Below are 17,181 nucleotides of genomic sequence, written 5' to 3'. Positions count from 1 at the left end.
AGAACCTGCTTCTCAGAACTTGAAACAATACAGGGACCATATATACTCACACCACATTTTCCTTTCTTTAATTTGTGTTTAGGAAATGGCTGGTTTCTTGATGATATTGTGATCAGAGATCCCACGACAAACCATGAACATGCCTTCTCCTGTCACAGGTTTGTAGGTGTGCTCTTACATCGAGCAATTAAATTTCATATTAGTCAGTTCGAAGATCATGTATTTTTGAGAACTAGAGTGCTTACTCAGTTATTATAAGGTTGGTGATACTTTGTTGGTAAACTTCCATGAATATTAATTTTAGGGGCTGCTTCTTTTGCGAAAGGCATCTGCTATGTTTATCATCATTCCTGGTGATGTAAATTTAAATCTTTCTTCGTAAATGAAGATAGGTTTTTTTTTTTCTTTTTTGGTATGATTTCTCTTTCTTTACATATCAGTTAGGAGAAATAAAAAGTCTCTGTAAAAAGCTTGTTACCTTTGGACTAGCTCCCAATTGTTTCAAAAATAATAAATGTACAAAATAAATGTCACACGATGACATTGCTGACCCATTGTCAATAGGCCTTGGCTTTTGAGTTGTTTTTCTAGTAGTGTGATAGATTTAACCTTTCCTTCAACACTCTCCTGTCTCTTTCTTCATCAAACCAATAGTGGCCATTTATGAAATAACTGGATAAAGTTTGAACTGTAGTTGGTTGCCAAAGAACCGAATAAAATAACCAGTCCAATGGATGTAAAATACATGACCCTGGCCTCTTTCACGTTTAACAGGCTAGCTGACTGAGTAACTCACCTATGGATTTGGGATTAACAAATTTAATTTTTACCGGGTAGTGAATTCTCCTACTCCTGACGCTTTCACAGTCATTGCTAGCATTTCCTTCTGCATTCTCTACTCCTGAGTGCTTTTCCCGACTCCTGCTATCCATCACTCCTGACTTGAGTGGATAAGAACCAATGGTTCATGTAAATATAGAGCCTGAATAGATACTCTTTCATTTACACAGATGGCTGGATCAGGGGGAAGATGATGGCAAAATTGCCAGAGAGCTGTATGCCAGTGAGAACAGCACCTTGTTTGGAAGTGAGTGCCATGTTCACACGTCTTGGGAAATTCTGTTTTACTGCAGAAAACTGATTGAAGAAGGCTTAACACTGTTGAAATAATGGCCCTCTCTTTCCTCTCTTTCCTCAGGGCAGAAGTTAGAACTTAAGAGAAAAGAAACAGTAAGACTTTGCTTTTGGCCTTAACGTAATTAGCGTAAAAAATGTTCTAGCTATTTGGTGTGTTAAAGCTAAATAGCCTATGTGTAGTGGGATATTTCTTTGTGATTTTTTTTTTCTTTGTGTCTTCTCATGCTGATATTTTTGTTTGTTTTGTTTCCTTTCAGTGGGCTGCAGAAAGCTGGAAGTTTATGAAAGGAAATACTCTTCAGTTCTACAACAAGCTTACTGGGGGGTTTGTCCGCCTGCACCCAGATGGCACAGTTGACGCAGCTGGAGAGAAGACAGACAGATACGGTAAGATCATTGGGTGAAGCGCGTGGAGCTGTGGCAGGTCTAGGAGCTGGAGGAAGGCAGATTTTTCTAGACCCTGTTTATAGTTTTGCTTCTTTTTCAGGTGGCTTTAGGCCAACGTTAGACCATTTAAATAATTCACTATCTCCATTAAAACGAGTGATCAATAGATGACAGGCTTTAAATCTGGGCAGACAATGTCGTTATGCAAAATAGTACACCATGAAAAAATTATGTTTGGTATCACTTAATTGTAGAATAAAATGTAGGCAGTTAACATTAATGGTTCATAAAAAGCAGCATTTGTAGCTCTTGAACAGTGTAACCATTTAAGAAATTAAGTCAGTTCTATTAAATACACTACTGAGTGCCTATTGTTTTCAAAACACTATGTTAAATAATTTGAGACATAACTATGACATTATCCCTGAATTTCAGAGATTCATAATATAATGAAGCAGACATATACCATTCTAATAATGGTTTGTAGCTAGTGTCATAATCAAGGTACAAAGAAAACACTAGGCAAAGAAAAACTAGATTTTTTTTATTTGATGTTTAATAGGAACCCATGACTGTAAGAATTAATAAATGAGTAAACTCATGACAGAAGCTCTTTGACTGTATATATAAACCTCCAGCATTTCTTGAAATTTGGACCTTGCTATTTTAAAAAATTGCCTGCTTTATGTATAAGTGTAACTTTGCTACACTTTTTTAGAAACTGTACTATGCAGATAGCCTCTAGGGAGTGTCAGAGGTGCTAACCTGTAGCATTTAATCAAAATGTGGCCTTCATATTAGAGATTCCAAGAAATAATCCATTTTTCTCCCTTATGAAAATATGTTACATTCTAAGAATACCTCCTAGTAGCTTCTCTTTCCAAAGTTAATCTATTCCTTAGACATGTTTCTTACTGATAGGTTCCCTCTTGGAATCACTTACCCACGTAGATCACTCAGAAAGACCTCTCATATTCCTGTTCCCTGGGTTTCCTTCTGCTAATGCTGATGCTCTTTTTCCTGAGTATGGTAGATTTTATTTCCAATAACATGGTCACAACAATGTCACTCCTTGTTAAGTCAGAAACTGTGAAGTCTCCGAGATTTTACCCGACTTGCAGGAAGTACAAGACCATTTATTTCTCACGGCAAAAGCAACCACCAGAGCAATATTCTGCATTGGCTGCCCAGCCCCAGTTCCTACAGGGTGATGTGGTGAGGGCCAGATGGTACCTGCACTTAGAGTGTGGTGCATCGAAGGACAGAAACCCTGGAATTAGGAAATTCTGATCTTATATAGTGCTGTGGATGACCTGCCCATTCCTGGCTTTGAAGGAACTTTACTCTGGAATGTGAGCAGATGTCTCCAGGGCACAGGGAGAAGGTGTCTCAGGGTTTATTACCCTGGATTGTAAGCACATCTCTTCTAGAGAGGGGAAGGAAAGGTTTGCATCTTTACTATGCTCGGGCGTCTCTGGGGAGAGCTCTGTCTCTAAGATTTACTTCCCTGGAATGTCTCCTTATATAAACATTTTGTAAATACCTTTGCTCAGAGGAACTGGACTGAGCAGGAATATGAAGAGTCTAGGGGAAGTTGTCTTCTAACACTCATCTCACCATCTAGTTTACAAAAAGAACCTTGACACTCCTATATCAAGAAGCCAAGTTGATTTTCCCACTCCTTGCTGGGCTGGTCCTGGTACATGTGTGAGTAATAGGACACAGCCGAAGCAACACTCTAACTTCCAAGATCTGCATCTTCCACCTTCATTTTCTGGATCAGCCTCCTTGCAACTCAGCCCTCATCCTGTGAGGAAGCCCCAACAGCCCTGCAGAGAGGCCCTTATGGAAGAGAACTCAGGCTATTGACTGCCCTGGTAGGTACCCAGCCTGCACCCGCACTACTGCCTGAGCACCTGTGGGTAGATCAAACTCACTGACAGATGAGGCAGTGCTAGTCCTGCAATACAGAAACTAGAATGAGCAGGCTAAAAAGGCAGGTGCAGAGTAGCATGAGTAATTTTCCTCAGCGAAACTGACATTTTTGCAACAGGAGATCTTTTATGTGTGATAATTACTCACAGGGTTATTTCCTGATGCTATGCTCAGTGTCCCATGAATTCACATTCATGAATCAGTTTCCACATGCCTGGAAAGTGTTGTGATGAACAATGCTGACCTGTGGATATCTATCAAAGGAATATTTTAAGAACATGTTCCTGAGATATATTGGCTTATGATTTTTACACCACAAAACAGTATTGTTTTTGTCACCATGTACAAACCCTTCTATTTAGTTATCAAGCTGGTTGTGAATTTAGCTATTCCAGTGCTCGGACAGCTAGAATGCTCATTTCTCTGAGAACTACTGAAACATATCTTGGCAATGCAGGACCTAAAAGCAGAAACGTAGCATGAGAAGATCTTTGAAATGTCACAGGGAGCTTGGTTTTATGATTGTAAACTCTTGGTTACTAAAAACAATACCGTAACTTTGACAATGGCAATCACAGACACATCTTGTCTCTAGTGTGGGACCCGATAACTAAAAGGAAGGACCAGAATGACCAGATCCGCTCAGTTTTACCACTGAATCCCGGATGGCTGCTTTTATGTCAGTGCCAGTTTCACAAACTTCCCACCCATGAGTTTTTAAGAAATTTATTATAAAATATAGAGTCACATAGTTTTCTTATTCCATAGTAGTAATTTTTCAAGAAAAAATTTCATGAACTAGATTCAGAATATTTGATTTATATTCCTAAAGGTAATAAACATTTATCTTAAAATTTCTAATATGTCACTTAACTAAAAGTATCTAATATGTGATTATTTTCCTCTGTATTGTCTTTGATGAGTCTATGTGAATATTTTTCCAGGTTTTGGTAGTAGATTTCTGTTTGGGGGGTATTTACTTACTGCCATGCCAGACTAGTACATATGGAAAAGGTGACTGCATTTTTCAAAAGTGGAGGTTTAAAAATATGTCCAGAATTTGTCTGATACTCCTGTCTTTGAAAAGTAGAACCTAATTACTCCTCCCTTGAGTATGGGCTAGGGAACCCTCGGGGTGCAGTGGTTAAAGGCTCAGCTGCTAATGAAAAGTTCAACAGTTGGAACCCACCAGCTGCTTCTCATGGAGAAAGATGTGGAAGTCTGTTTCTGTAAAGATTACAGCCTTGGAAACACTATGGGGCCGTTATACTCTGTCATACAGGATCACCATGAGTCGGAATCAACTCGAGAGCAACAGGTTTGGTTTTTTTAGGAGGGTTGATTATGGGCTGGACTTAGTGCCTTGCTTCTAACAAATAGAATATGGTGTGACTTTTGAGGGTAAGTCACAAAAAGCATTAGAGATTCTTTCTACCTTCTTTTGGATCATTCTCTCTGAGGGAAGCCAGCTGCCATATCATAAGAACATTGAAGCAGCCTTATGGGGAGGCCGATGTGGTAAGGAACAGAAGCAGAAGCCTGCTGACAGCCGGGTGAGTGAGCAATCATGCACAGGACCCCACAGCCTCAAGCCTTCAAATGACTACAGCCCCAGCTAAAAACTTAATTGCAGCCTTGTGAGAGATCCTGAGCCAGAGCCACCCAGCTAAGCTTTTCCAAATTCCTGACCCACAGAAACTGAAAGGTAATAAATGGTTGTAGTTTTAAGCTGCTAAGTTTGGGAGTAGGATTTTACTCAGCAATAGATCACTAATGAGCAGCTCAGGTACTCTTCTGTAAGTATAAGCTTCCCACCCTGGAGTTTTTAAAAGAATCACTTTAAAATATAGATTCACATAGTTTTCTCGTTTTACAGTAGTAATTTTTCAAAGAAAAAAAACTCATGAACTAGATTCAGATGTATTTGATTTATATCCCTAAAAGGGTTAGACTTTTATTTTAAAATTTCTACTATATCACGTAACTGAAGGAATTCAGGCAAAGGATGAGTTTACTGTCCCTTCTCATGAAGCTGTGTCTGGGTGGCAAGGGCTGTCTCTCCTGCTCTAATCTGAATTCTCACCTTCTTTCTTATGTTGCTGATTTATTCTACATCCTGCACTGGTGCAATGAGAAGTCCTGAACATTTGATGTTGTTCTTCAACAAAAAATATTTTCCATATAGAAGTAATGAGGCACAGTATACTGCACAACAGGAAGGGGTATTCTTCCCACTTGTAGTTCTTACAGATTTATATATTTATTATCAGTTCTCTAACAGAGAGACATGTGGTGGGCTGAAAAAATGTCCCCCAAAGATATATTCACTTTCTAATCCATGTTTTTAATCCATATTGTTGTTACGTGCCATTGAGTTGGTTCCGACTCAGAGCGACTCTGTGTAAAGGAGAATGAAACACTGCCCAGTCCTGCGCCATCCTCACAATTGTTATGTTTGAGCCCATTGTTGAGCCACTGTGTCAGTTCATCTCGTCGAAGGTCTTCCTCTTTTTTGCTGACCCTCTACTTACCAAGCATGATGTCCTTCTCCAGGGACTGATCTCTTCTTATAACATGTCCAAAGTATGTGAGATGAGGTCTCGCCATCCTTGCTTCTAAGGAACACTCTGGCTGTACTTCTTTCAAGATAGACTTGTTCATTCTTGTAGCAGTCCATGGTATATTCAGTATTCTTCACCAACACCATAATTCAAAGGCATCAATTCTGCTTCGGTGTTCCTTATTCACTGTCCGGCTTCCGCATGCGTATGAGGCGATTGAAAACACCGTGGCCTGGGTCAGGCACACCTTAGTCTTCACGGTGACATCTTTGCTTCTCAAGACTTTAAACGTTTTTTTTTTTTGCAGCAGCAGCAGATTTGTCCAATGCAATATGTCGTTGATTTCTTGACTGCTGCTTTCATGAGTGTTGATTGTGGATCCAGGTAAAATGAAATTCTTGACAACTTCAATATTTTCCCTGTTTATCATGATGTCTCTTATTGGTCCTGTTGTGAGGATTTTTGTTTTCTTTATGTTGAGGTGTAGTCCATACTGAAGGCTGTGGTCTTCATCATTAAGTGCTTCAAATCCTCTCCACTTTCAGCAAGCAAGGTTGTGTTATCTGCATATCACAGGTTGTTAATGAGTGTTCCTCCAATCTAGATGCCCCATTCTTCTTTATATAGTCGGGCTTCTCAGATTGTTTGCTCAGTATACAGATTGAATAAGTATGGTGAAAGGATACAGTCCTGACGCACACCTTTCCTGATTTTAAACCACGCAGTATCCCCTTGTTCTGTTCAAACAAGTGCCTCTTGGTCTTTGTACAGGTTCTTGAATTCCCATTCTTCAAAATGTTATCAATAATTGTTATGATTCACATTGATTCAATGCCTTTGCAAAGTCAATAAAACACAGATAAATATCTTTCTGGTATTCTCTGCTTTCAGGCAAGATCCATCTGACATCAGCAATGGTATCCCTCATGCCGTGTCCTCTTCTGAATCCGGCTTGATTTCTTGGCAGTTCCCTGTTGATGTATTGCTGGATTCATTTTTGAATTATCTTCAGAAAAAATTTTACTTGTGTGTGATATTAATGATATTGTTTGATAATTTCTGCATTCTGTTAGATCATCTTTCTTTGGAACGGGTACAAATAAGGATCTCTTCCAGTCGGTTGGCCAAGTAGCTGTCTTCCTGGCTAACGAGTGAGCACCTCCAGGGTTGCATCCTTTTGCTGAAACATCTCAATTGGTACTCCATCAATTCTTGAAGCCTTGTTTTTTGCCAGTGCCTTCAGTGCAGCTTGGACTTCTTCCTTCAATACCACAGCTTCTTGATAATCTGCTACCTCCTGAAATGTTTGAACATCGACCATTTTTTTTTTTTCCGGTACCGTGACTGTGTGTATTCCTTCCATCTTATTTTGATGCTTCCTTCATCGTTCGATATCTTGCCCATAGAATCCTTGAAAATTGCAACTGGAGGCTTGCATTTTTCCTCCAGTTCTTTAAGCTTGAGAAATACCGAGCGTGTTCTTCCCTTTGGTTTTCTAAGTCCAAGTCTTTGCATATTTCATTATAATACTTTGTCTTCTCGAGCAGACAATCTTCTATTCAGCTTTTTCATGTTATCGTTTCTTCCATTCGCTTTAGCTACCCTACTTTCAAGAGCAAGTTTCAGAAACTTTTTCGGACATCCGTTTTGGTCTTTTCTTTCTTTCCTGTCTTTTTAATGACCTTTTGATTTCTTCATGTATGATGTCATCCCACAAGTCATCTGGTCTTAGGTTATTATTGTCCAGTGTGTCAAATCTACTCTTGAGATGGTCTCCAAATTCAGGCGGCATATACTCAAGGTCATATTTTGGCTCTTGTGGACTGGTTTTAATTTTCTTCAGCTTCAACTTGAACTTGCGTATGAGCAATTGATGGCAATTGATGGTCTGTTTCAAAGTCGGCCCCTGGCCTTGTTCTGACTGATGATATTGAGCTTTTCCATCATCTCTTTCCACAGATACAGTTGATTTGATTCCTGTGTATTCCATCTGGCGAGGTCCGTGTATATAGTCATCATTTATGTTGTTGAGAAAAGGTATCTGCAGTGAAGAAGTCATTGGTCTTGCAAAACTCTATCATGTGATCCCTGGCATCATTTCTGCCACCAAGGCCATATTTTCTAACTACCGATCTTTCTTCTTTGTTTCCAACTTTCACATTCCAATCACCAGTAAGTATCAATGCATACTAATTGCCTGTTCCATCAATTTCAGACTGCCGAAACCAAACCAAACCCGGTGCCGTCGAGTCGATTCCAACTCATAGCGACCCTATAGGACAGAGTAGAACTGCCCCATAGGGTTTCCAAGGAATGCCTGGTGGATTCGAACTGCCGAGCCTTTGGTTAGCAGCCATAGCGCTTAAGCACTACTCCACCAGTGTTTCCATCTCAAACTGCAGAAGTTGGTAAAAATCTTCAATTTCTTCATCTTCGGTATCAATAATTGGTGTGTAGATTTGAATAATAGCTGTATTAACTGTTCTTACTTGTGAGCATATGGATATTATCCGATCACTGACAGCATCGTACTGCAGGATAGATCTTGAAATGTTCTTTTTGATGATGAACACAACCCCATTCCTCTTCAATTTTTCACTTCTGGCATAGTAGACCGTATGATTGTCAGATTCAAATGGCCAATACCAGTCATTTCAGCTCATTAATGCCTAGGATATAGATTTTTTTTATGTGTTCCATATCATTTTTGATGACTTCCAATTTTCCTAGATTCATACTTTGTACATTGCATGTTCCGATTATTAGTGCATGTTTGCAGCTATTTCTTTTCATTTTGATTCATGTCACATCAGCAAATGAAGGTCCTGAAAGCTTTACTTCATTCACATTATTAAGATTATCTGTGCTTTGAGGAAGCAGCTCTTCCCTGGTTGTATTTTGAGTGCCTTCCAATCTGAGGGGCTCATCTTCTGGCACTATATCAGATAATGTTCTGCTGCTATTCATGAGGTTTTCACTGGCCAGTTTTTTCAGAAGTAAGACCACTAGGTCCTCCTTCCTAGTTTGTCTTAGTATGGAAGCTCTGCTGAAACCTGTCCACCATAGGTGATCCTGCTGGTATTTGAAATGCTGGTGGCATAGCTTCCAGCATCACAGCAACTCACAAGCCACCACAATATGACAGACTGACAGACTGACAGACGAGTAGTGGCCTATTCCATGGAACCTGTAAATACTACCTTATTGGCAAAAGATGTGATTAAGGTAAGGGTCTTGAGAGGCAGAGTTCATCCTGGTTTCTCCAGGTGGGCCCGAAGTACAATCACATGTATCTCTGGAAGAGAGAGGTCGAGGAAGTTTAGACACAAAAGCAAAGGAGAATACAATGTGAAGACAAAGGCAGAGACTGGAGTGATGTGGCCATAAGGCAGGAAATGCCAACGAATGCCAGCTGCCACCAGAAACTAAAAGAGGCAAGGAACAGTTTCTCCTCTAGAGCCTCGAGGGGAGCGCAGCCCTGCTGACACCTCGATTTTAGTCCAGGGAAACTGATTTCAGACTTCTGGTCTCCAGAACTGTGGGAGAATAAATTCCTTTTGTTTTGTTTGTGGTAATTTGCTATAGTGACCTTAGGAAACTAATGCAGACAGTAAAGAGTTTTAAGAAACGGCAGCTTTTTCTAACCCTCACAAAGGCATCATTTCACTTGGCAATCTAGTTGAATGGAGTTTGTTGCAAATAAGCATCTGTAACAGGAAGGTGTAAAGTACCATACCAGCCCCTCCTGAGGGAACTCCACAGTCACACATGCCCCTGAGTGGTTTCACGGGAAGCAAGTTAGGGCTAGAGCAGGTTTTCAGGGGGAGAGTGGAGGAAAGATTCTACACCTTGTCCTAGCACTTTGTCTTCTTCCCTTTCCCTACTGAGGTGTTTGGAGGTGTCCATGTGAACAGAGTACTTCTGGGAGACAGCCTTCTGATCTCTTGTGTTTCTACATGATGTGGGTCTTCTGCACCAATGTGTTTACCGTCACTATAAGAACGTCTGTACAAGGAAGTATTCCAAAATAGAGAACACCTTTCTCCCTGGAGACCTCCCTCCTCTCCTGGAGCAGATTTGTTTCCCGACCAAGATAATGTCTCTGTGGGCCAGAGGATGGAAGGTTTGCTGGCAGCTCCCTAATGAGATCAGGGTCCCCGAAGCTCGGGGTCAGTGCTGTGATCCCAGCCTTGTGTGTGCAAGCCTTCTCCTAGGCCCACTCTGTGTTGCTCCTGTGGGGCTTGGGTCAGGAACCAGCAACAGCACGCATTCCCTGTGTGCTCACTGGCCAGAGTATGTGAGCTGGCCCAGCCGCTGCTCAGGGACTGCTTGACTGCTGGGTACACCTGCTGTCTTGTTCCAGACTGCTGTGTGTTGAATGGCAAGATATCTAACAGGACCCGGAGCCACGAGTTCACAGGACAAGGAGTATTGGAAAGCACAGCAAAGCAAGAGCTGTCACACAGTGCCCCTGCCCCTAATTCCTAGAGAATCTGAGCCCTGGATTCTGGGTTCCAGGGATTCTAGACCAGATACAGGCAGATAAGTGAGTAGGTGCCCTTCAGCCATCACAAATGGCAGACGGTACAAAGGGATAGGCTCCCGCAGTATCAGGCTGCTGAGAAAGCACCACAAGAGCACAGTCAGTGTGGCACACAGAAGCCAGCGGCTTGCTCTCTGCAGCGTGGGGTGGACGTGGCAGCGCCCAGCAGAGGAGGGCCTGCAGTCTGCCTCCTCGGTACCTCTTGTGAGCAGGTGAACCACCTCACCAGCCTCTCCTTCTGGTGGATGCATTAAAGATATGGAGAGGCCAGCAGAGTTGTAGGGAGGCAGGAGAGAGAGGGAGATGGGGAGAGAGAGAGAGCAACCTAGTGATGCGAGAGAGAGAGCAACCTAGTGATGCAACTGAGAGAGAGAGAGAGCAGGCTATAATCCTTTCCCCTCTTAGAGTTTCGGGCAGCTGCGCATTAAGCCTCATCTGAGCTGAGGTGAGAGGAGCCTTGAACTTTCAGACTATGACTAAGAGTATAATAACCAAACCAGAGCACAGGACATTGATCAGAGAGAAAATCAGTATGGTTTTTCTTTCAAAAGGTTCTTCCCTTTAGAATTATTTTATCAATTCCACAAGAAATCTTGAAGGGTTTGTTAAAATTACATTCACTCTGTATATTTACTTGGAAGGAACTGATGTTTTTATACTTTTCAGTCTTTTCCTTCAGGAATTTGTCCAATCTCTTGTCTTTATTCATTCAGACTTCTTTTATATTGTTTTATTTTCTTCACAAGCATATCTAAATTTTTTTGTTAGTGTTATTTCTAGGTTTTTGGTTGCTATTGGAAATGGAAATTAAAAAAAGAAATTATAAATCCTACTCCCAGAAAAGATTCACTAAATACAACTGCTTACTGTATGCCAGGTTCTGAACTAGGTGCTGGGGATATTGCCGCAAACAAAGCAGATAAAAATTTCTGCCTGTGTAAAGTTTACATTCCAATAAGCCTGATCTATATTAGATTCTTGCCAACATTTTTTTTTTAATTTTTATTGTGCTTTAGGTGGAAGTTTACAAATCCAGTCAGTCTCTCACACAAAAACTTATATACACCTTGCTACATACTCCCGGTTGCTCTCCCCCTAATGAGTCAGCCTGCTCCCTCCTTCCACTCTCTCTTTTTGTGTCCATTTTGCCAGCTTCTAACCCCCCTACCCTCTCATCTCCCCTCCAGGCAGGAGATGCCAACATAGTCTCAAGTGTCCACCTAATCCAAGAAGCTCACTTCTCACCAGCATCCCTCTCCAACCCATTGTCCAGTCTAATCCCTGTCCGAAGAGTTGGCTTTGGGAATGGTTCCTGTCCTGGGCCAACAGAAGGTCTGGGGGCCATGACCACCGGGGTCCTTCTAATCTCAGTCAGACCATTATAGTAATAATCTCAGTCAGACCATTAAGTCTGGTCTTTTTACGAGAATTTGGGTCTGCATCCCACTGCTCTCCTACTCTCTCAGGGGTTCTCTGTTGTGTTCCCTGTCAGGGCAGTCATCGGTTGTATCCAGGCACCCTCTAGTTCTTCTGGTCTCAGGCTGATGTAGTTTCTGGTTTATGTGGCCCTTTCTGTCTCTTGGGCTCATAATTACCTTGTATCCTTGGCACTCTTCATTTTTCTTTGGTCCAGGTGGGTTGAGACCAGTTAATGCATCTTACATGGCCACTTGCTAGCTTAGCTTTTAAGACCCCAGATGCCAGTCTCCAAAGTGGGATGCAGAATGTTTTCTTAATAGATTTTATTATGCCAATTGATTTAGAAGTCCCCTGAAACCATGGTCCCCAAAACCCTGCCTCTCCTACACTGGCCTTCAGAGCATTCAGTTTATTCAGGAAACTGCTTTTGGTTTAGCCCGGTTGTGCTGACCTCTCCTGTATTGTGTGTTGTGTTTCCCATCACCTAAAGTAGTTCTCATCTACTATCTAATTAGTGAATGCCCCTCTTCCTCCATCCCTCCCTCCCCCCTCTTGTAACCATCAAAGAATATTTTCTTCTCTGTTTAAACTATTTCTCGAGTTCTTATAATAGTGATCTCATACAATATATGTCCTTTTGCAACTGACTAATTTCACTCAGCATAATGCCTTCGAGATTCCTCTGTTATGAAATGTTTCACAGATTCATCACTGTTCTGTATCAATGAGTAGTATTCCATTGTGTGAATATACCATAGTTTATTTATCTATTCATCCATCGATGGGCACTTTGGTTGCTTCCATCTTTTGCTATTGACACTCTGGGTACCCTTTATTTCTTTATCTAGCCTAGTTGCTTTGGTTAGGATGTCCAGCACAACGTTGAATGAGAGTGTTGATAAAGGGCATCCTTGTCTGGTTCCCGATCTCAAGGGAAATGCTTTCAGACTCTCCATTTAGGATGATGTTGGCTATTAAAAAAAAAAAAATGCGATTTATTTTGTTGAGGAATTTTCCTTCTATTCCTATTTTGCCGAGAGTTTTTATCATGAATGGGTGTTGAACTTTGTCAAATGCCTTTTCTGCATCAATTGGTAAAATCATGTGATTCTTGTCTTTTATTTATGTGGTGGATTACATTAATTGTTTTTCTAATGTTGAACCATCTCTGCATAGCTGGTATGAATCCCACTTGGTCGTGGTGAATTATTTTTTTGATATGTTGTTGAGTTCTATTGGCTAGAATTTTGTTGAGGATTTTTGCATCTAAGTTCATGAGGGATATAGGTCTGTCGTTTTCTTTTTTTGTGGTGTCTTTACCTGGTTTTGGTATCAGGGATATGGTAGTTTCATAGAATGAGTATGTGAGTATTCCATCCTTTTTTAATGCTCTGATATACCTTTAGTAGTAGTGGTGTTAACTCTTCTCTGAAAGTTTGGGAGAACTCTCCAGTGAAGCTGTCCGGGCCAGGGCTTTTTTTCATTGGGAGTTTTTTGATTACACTTTCAATCTCTTTTTTTGCTATGGGTCTATTTTGTTGTTCTACCTCAGTTTGTGTTAGTTTAGGTAGGTAAAAAATAGTATGCTAGTAATTCATCCATTTCTTCTAGCTTTTCAAATTTGTTAGAGTACAGTTTTTCATAGTAATCTGATATGATTCTTTTAATTTCAGTTGGGTCAGTTGTAATATCGCCCATCTCATTTCTTATTCGGGTTATTTGCTTCCTCTCCTGTTTTTCTTTTGTCATTTTGGCCAATGGTTTATCAATTTTGTTAATTTTTTCCAAGAAGCAGCTTTTGGTCTTGTTAATTCTTTCAATTGTTTTTCCATTTTCTATTTCATTTAGTTCAGCTCTAATTTTTATTATTTGTTTTCTTCTGGTGCCTGAGGGTTTCTTTTGTTGCTCTCTTTCTATTTGTTCAAGTTGTAGGGATTATTCTTTGATTTTGGCCCTTTCTTCTTTTTGGATGTGTGCATTTATTGATATAAATTGACCTCTGAGCACTGCTTTTGCTGTGTCCAAAGGTTCTGATAGGAAGTGTTTTCATTCTCATTGGATTGTATGAATTTCTTTATTCCATCCTTAATGTCTTCTAAATTCCAGTCTTGTATGAGCAGGGTATTGTTCAGTTTCCATGTGTTTGATTTCTTTTCCCTTCTTTTTCTGTCATTGATTTTCACTTTTATGGCCTTATGGTCAGAGAAAATGCTTTGTAATGTTTCAGTGTTTTGAATTCTGCTAAGCTTGCTTTATGACATAATATGTGGTCTCTTCTAGAGAATGTTCCGTGTGCACTAGAAAAGAAGGTGTACTTGGTTGCTGTTGGGTGGAGTGTTCTGTATATGTCTGTGAGGTCAAGTTGGTTGATTGTGGCATTGAGATCTTCCGTGTCTTTACTGAGCTTCTTTCTGGATGTCCTGTCCTTCACCAAAAGTGCTATGTTAAAGTCTCCTACTAATATTCTGGAGCTGTCCATTTCACTTTTCAATGCTGATAGAGTTTGTTTTATGTATCTTGCAGCCCTGTCATTGGGTGCAGAAATATTTAACATGGCTATACCTTCTTGGCATATTGTCCCCTTAATCATTGTATAGTGTCCTTCCTTATCCTTTATGATGGATTTAACTTTAAAGTCTGTTTTGTCAGAAATTAATGTTGCCATTCCTGCTCTTTTTTGATTGTTGTTTGCTTGTTATATTTTTTTCCATCCTTTGAGTTTTAGTTTGTTTTTGTCTCTAAGTCTAAGGTGTGTCTCTTGTAGGTAGCATATAGACGGATTGTGTTTTTTAATCCATCTGCCACTCTCTGTCTCCTTATTGCTGCATTTAGTCCATTTACAGTCAGTGTAATTACAGATAGGTATAAATTTAGTGCTGTCATTTTGATGTCTTTTTTTGTGTGTTCTTGACAGTTTCTTTTTCCCACTTAATTTTATGTGCTGAGTAGATTATCTTTATATTTTGTCATTTCCTCATATTTGTTGTTGTTGACTTTGTTTCTGCTGAGTCTCTTTTTCTTGTATTTTATTTTGATGAGTAACGTAGTTTGTCTCCTTTGTGGCTACCTTATTATTTACCCCTATTTTTCTAAATTTAAACCTAAATTTTATTTCTCTGTATCACCTTGACTTCCTCTCCATACGAAAGATCTATGACTACATTTCTCAGTCTCTCTTTATTGTTTTAATGTTGTCTTCTTTTACGTAATATCATCCCTGTTTCCCTGTTTTGAGTGTTTTTTGTCTTGATTTATTTTTGCGATTTCCCTGTCTGGTTTGACATCTGATTGCTCTGCCCAGTGTTCTAGTCTTAGGGTGATACCTGATATTGTTGATTTTCTGACCAAAGAACTCCCTTTGGTATTTCTTGTAGTTTTGGTTTGGTTTTTACGAATTCCCTAAACTTCTGTTTATCTGGAAATGTCCTAATTTCACCTTCATGTTTGAGAGACAGTGTTGCTGGATATAAGATCCTTGGCTGGCAATTTTTTTCCTTCAATTTTTTGTTTAAGTCATCCCATTGCCTTTTTGCCTGCATGGTTTCTGCCGAGTAGTCCGATCTTATTCTTATTGACCCTGCTTTGTAGGTGCCTTTTTGTTCATCCCTAGCTGCTTTTAAAAATTCGCTCTTTATCTTTGGTTATGGCAAGTTTGATTATAATATGTCTTGGTGATTTTCTTTTATAATTTACTGTATATGGTGTTTGATGAGTGTCTTGGATAGATATCTTCTCATTTTTCACGTTATCAGGGAAGTTTTCTGTGAACAAGTCTTCAACAATTCTCTCTGTGTTTTCTGCTATTCCTCCCTGTTGTGGTATTCCAATCACTCATAGGTTATTTCTCTTGATAGAGTTCCACATGATTCTTAAGGTTTCTTCATTTTTTTAAAGTCTTTTATCTGATTTTTCTTCACATATATTCGTGCCAAGTGCTTTGTCTTCAAGTTCAGGAATTCTGCCTTTCACTTGTTCAATTCTGCTCCTCTGACTTTCTATTGAGTTGTCTAATTCTGTATTTTTATTGTTAATCTTCTGAATTTGTGACCCTGTCTGTGGATTTTTCCAGCTTATTGAATTTTTCTTTATGTTACTGAATAATCTTTTTAATTTCTTCATTTTGTTTATCTGTGTGTTCCTTGGTTTGTTCTGCTTATTGCCTGATTTCCTTCCTGATGTCTTGAAGGGTTCTGTATATTAATCTTTTGTATTCTGCCCCTGGTAATTCCAGGAATGCACTTTCATCTAGAAGATCCTTTAACTGTTTGTTTTGAGAGCTTGTTGAGGTGATCATAGTCTGTTTCTTTATGTGACTTGATATTGACTGTTGTCTCTGAGCCATCTATAAGTTACTGTATTAGTTTATTTTATGTTTGCTTACTGTGTCGTAGCTTCTTGCTTTGTTTTGTTTTGATATGCCCAAATGGGTTACTTGAGTGAGCTAGCTTGATTATTTTCACCTTTGGAGCTCTGACATCCTGTCCCCAGATAGCTAGAGCTGTTATCAGGTATATCAGTCTAGGAGTCCATTCACTTTTCTCAGATGAATTCAGCTCAGGTGTCCAGGTAGCTGGTCATCAAATGCGTGGTACAGGCTCTGTCCTACAGTCTTGTAGGGTTGGGGTGATTGGTGTAGGTACTGGTATCTGGGTGCTGCAGGGTGTCATGCTCTGAATAAGGCAGGGGGCTGAGAATAGTCCCCCAAGTGTCTCTGAGTGTACAGGTGGGTGGGTTCTGCAGATGGACCGTGGGCACCCAATGTTTTTGTTGTAAGGACTGGGAGGTAGCAGTTATCCTTGGACCCCTGTTGTGGGCAGCTAGGTGACCTGAGTGGAGCCACCAGTCCTTAGGCCCCTGATGTTAGTAGGTGAAGACCCTGTTTAATAGGCAAAGCAACATAAAGCATCAAACACCCATCTCTCTGCCGCACAGCTGAAATGGTTGTAGCCTGCCAACAAGGGCCTGTTTCCCTGAAATAAGGCCACACCAGTTCCTGCAGAGGGGAAAGGTACTGAAAGTCCATGGACCGTTTATGCCTGGACAGGAGCTGCTTCTGTCCTGAGCTCCCCTGGCTAGTGAAGCTGGCAAATTATCTTTTCCCCCAGTTGCAAATTTATTCCTTCTCCAAGGCCAGGAGGATGGCTCTAGGCGCTCAACCGGGCCTATCTCAGGCCCCAGGAAATCAGCCGCTGAAGCTGG

The 17,181-nt window shown here is 40.4% G+C and overlaps 1 protein-coding gene across 1 annotated transcript in view; it reads left to right on the top strand.

Annotated features, from left to right (window-relative positions):
- LOC126062684 (uncharacterized) overlaps positions 1-17,181 on the top strand; it is a 247,882-nt gene that overhangs the window by 52,538 nt on the left and 178,163 nt on the right. Inside the window, exons 2-5 of the mRNA XM_049860442.1 lie at positions 83-158; positions 1,011-1,087; positions 1,199-1,230; positions 1,395-1,524. Of these exons, the coding sequence (XP_049716399.1) occupies positions 83-158; positions 1,011-1,087; positions 1,199-1,230; positions 1,395-1,524 (315 nt within the window). The remainder of the gene's footprint in view (positions 1-82; positions 159-1,010; positions 1,088-1,198; positions 1,231-1,394; positions 1,525-17,181) is intronic.

Source organism: Elephas maximus, chromosome 19 (assembly GCF_024166365.1).
Source record: "Elephas maximus indicus isolate mEleMax1 chromosome 19, mEleMax1 primary haplotype, whole genome shotgun sequence".
Taxonomy (NCBI): Eukaryota; Metazoa; Chordata; class Mammalia; order Proboscidea; family Elephantidae; genus Elephas; species Elephas maximus.
The sequence above is the reverse complement of the archived record's forward strand: the minus strand, read 5'-3'. Positions and strand labels throughout refer to the sequence as shown.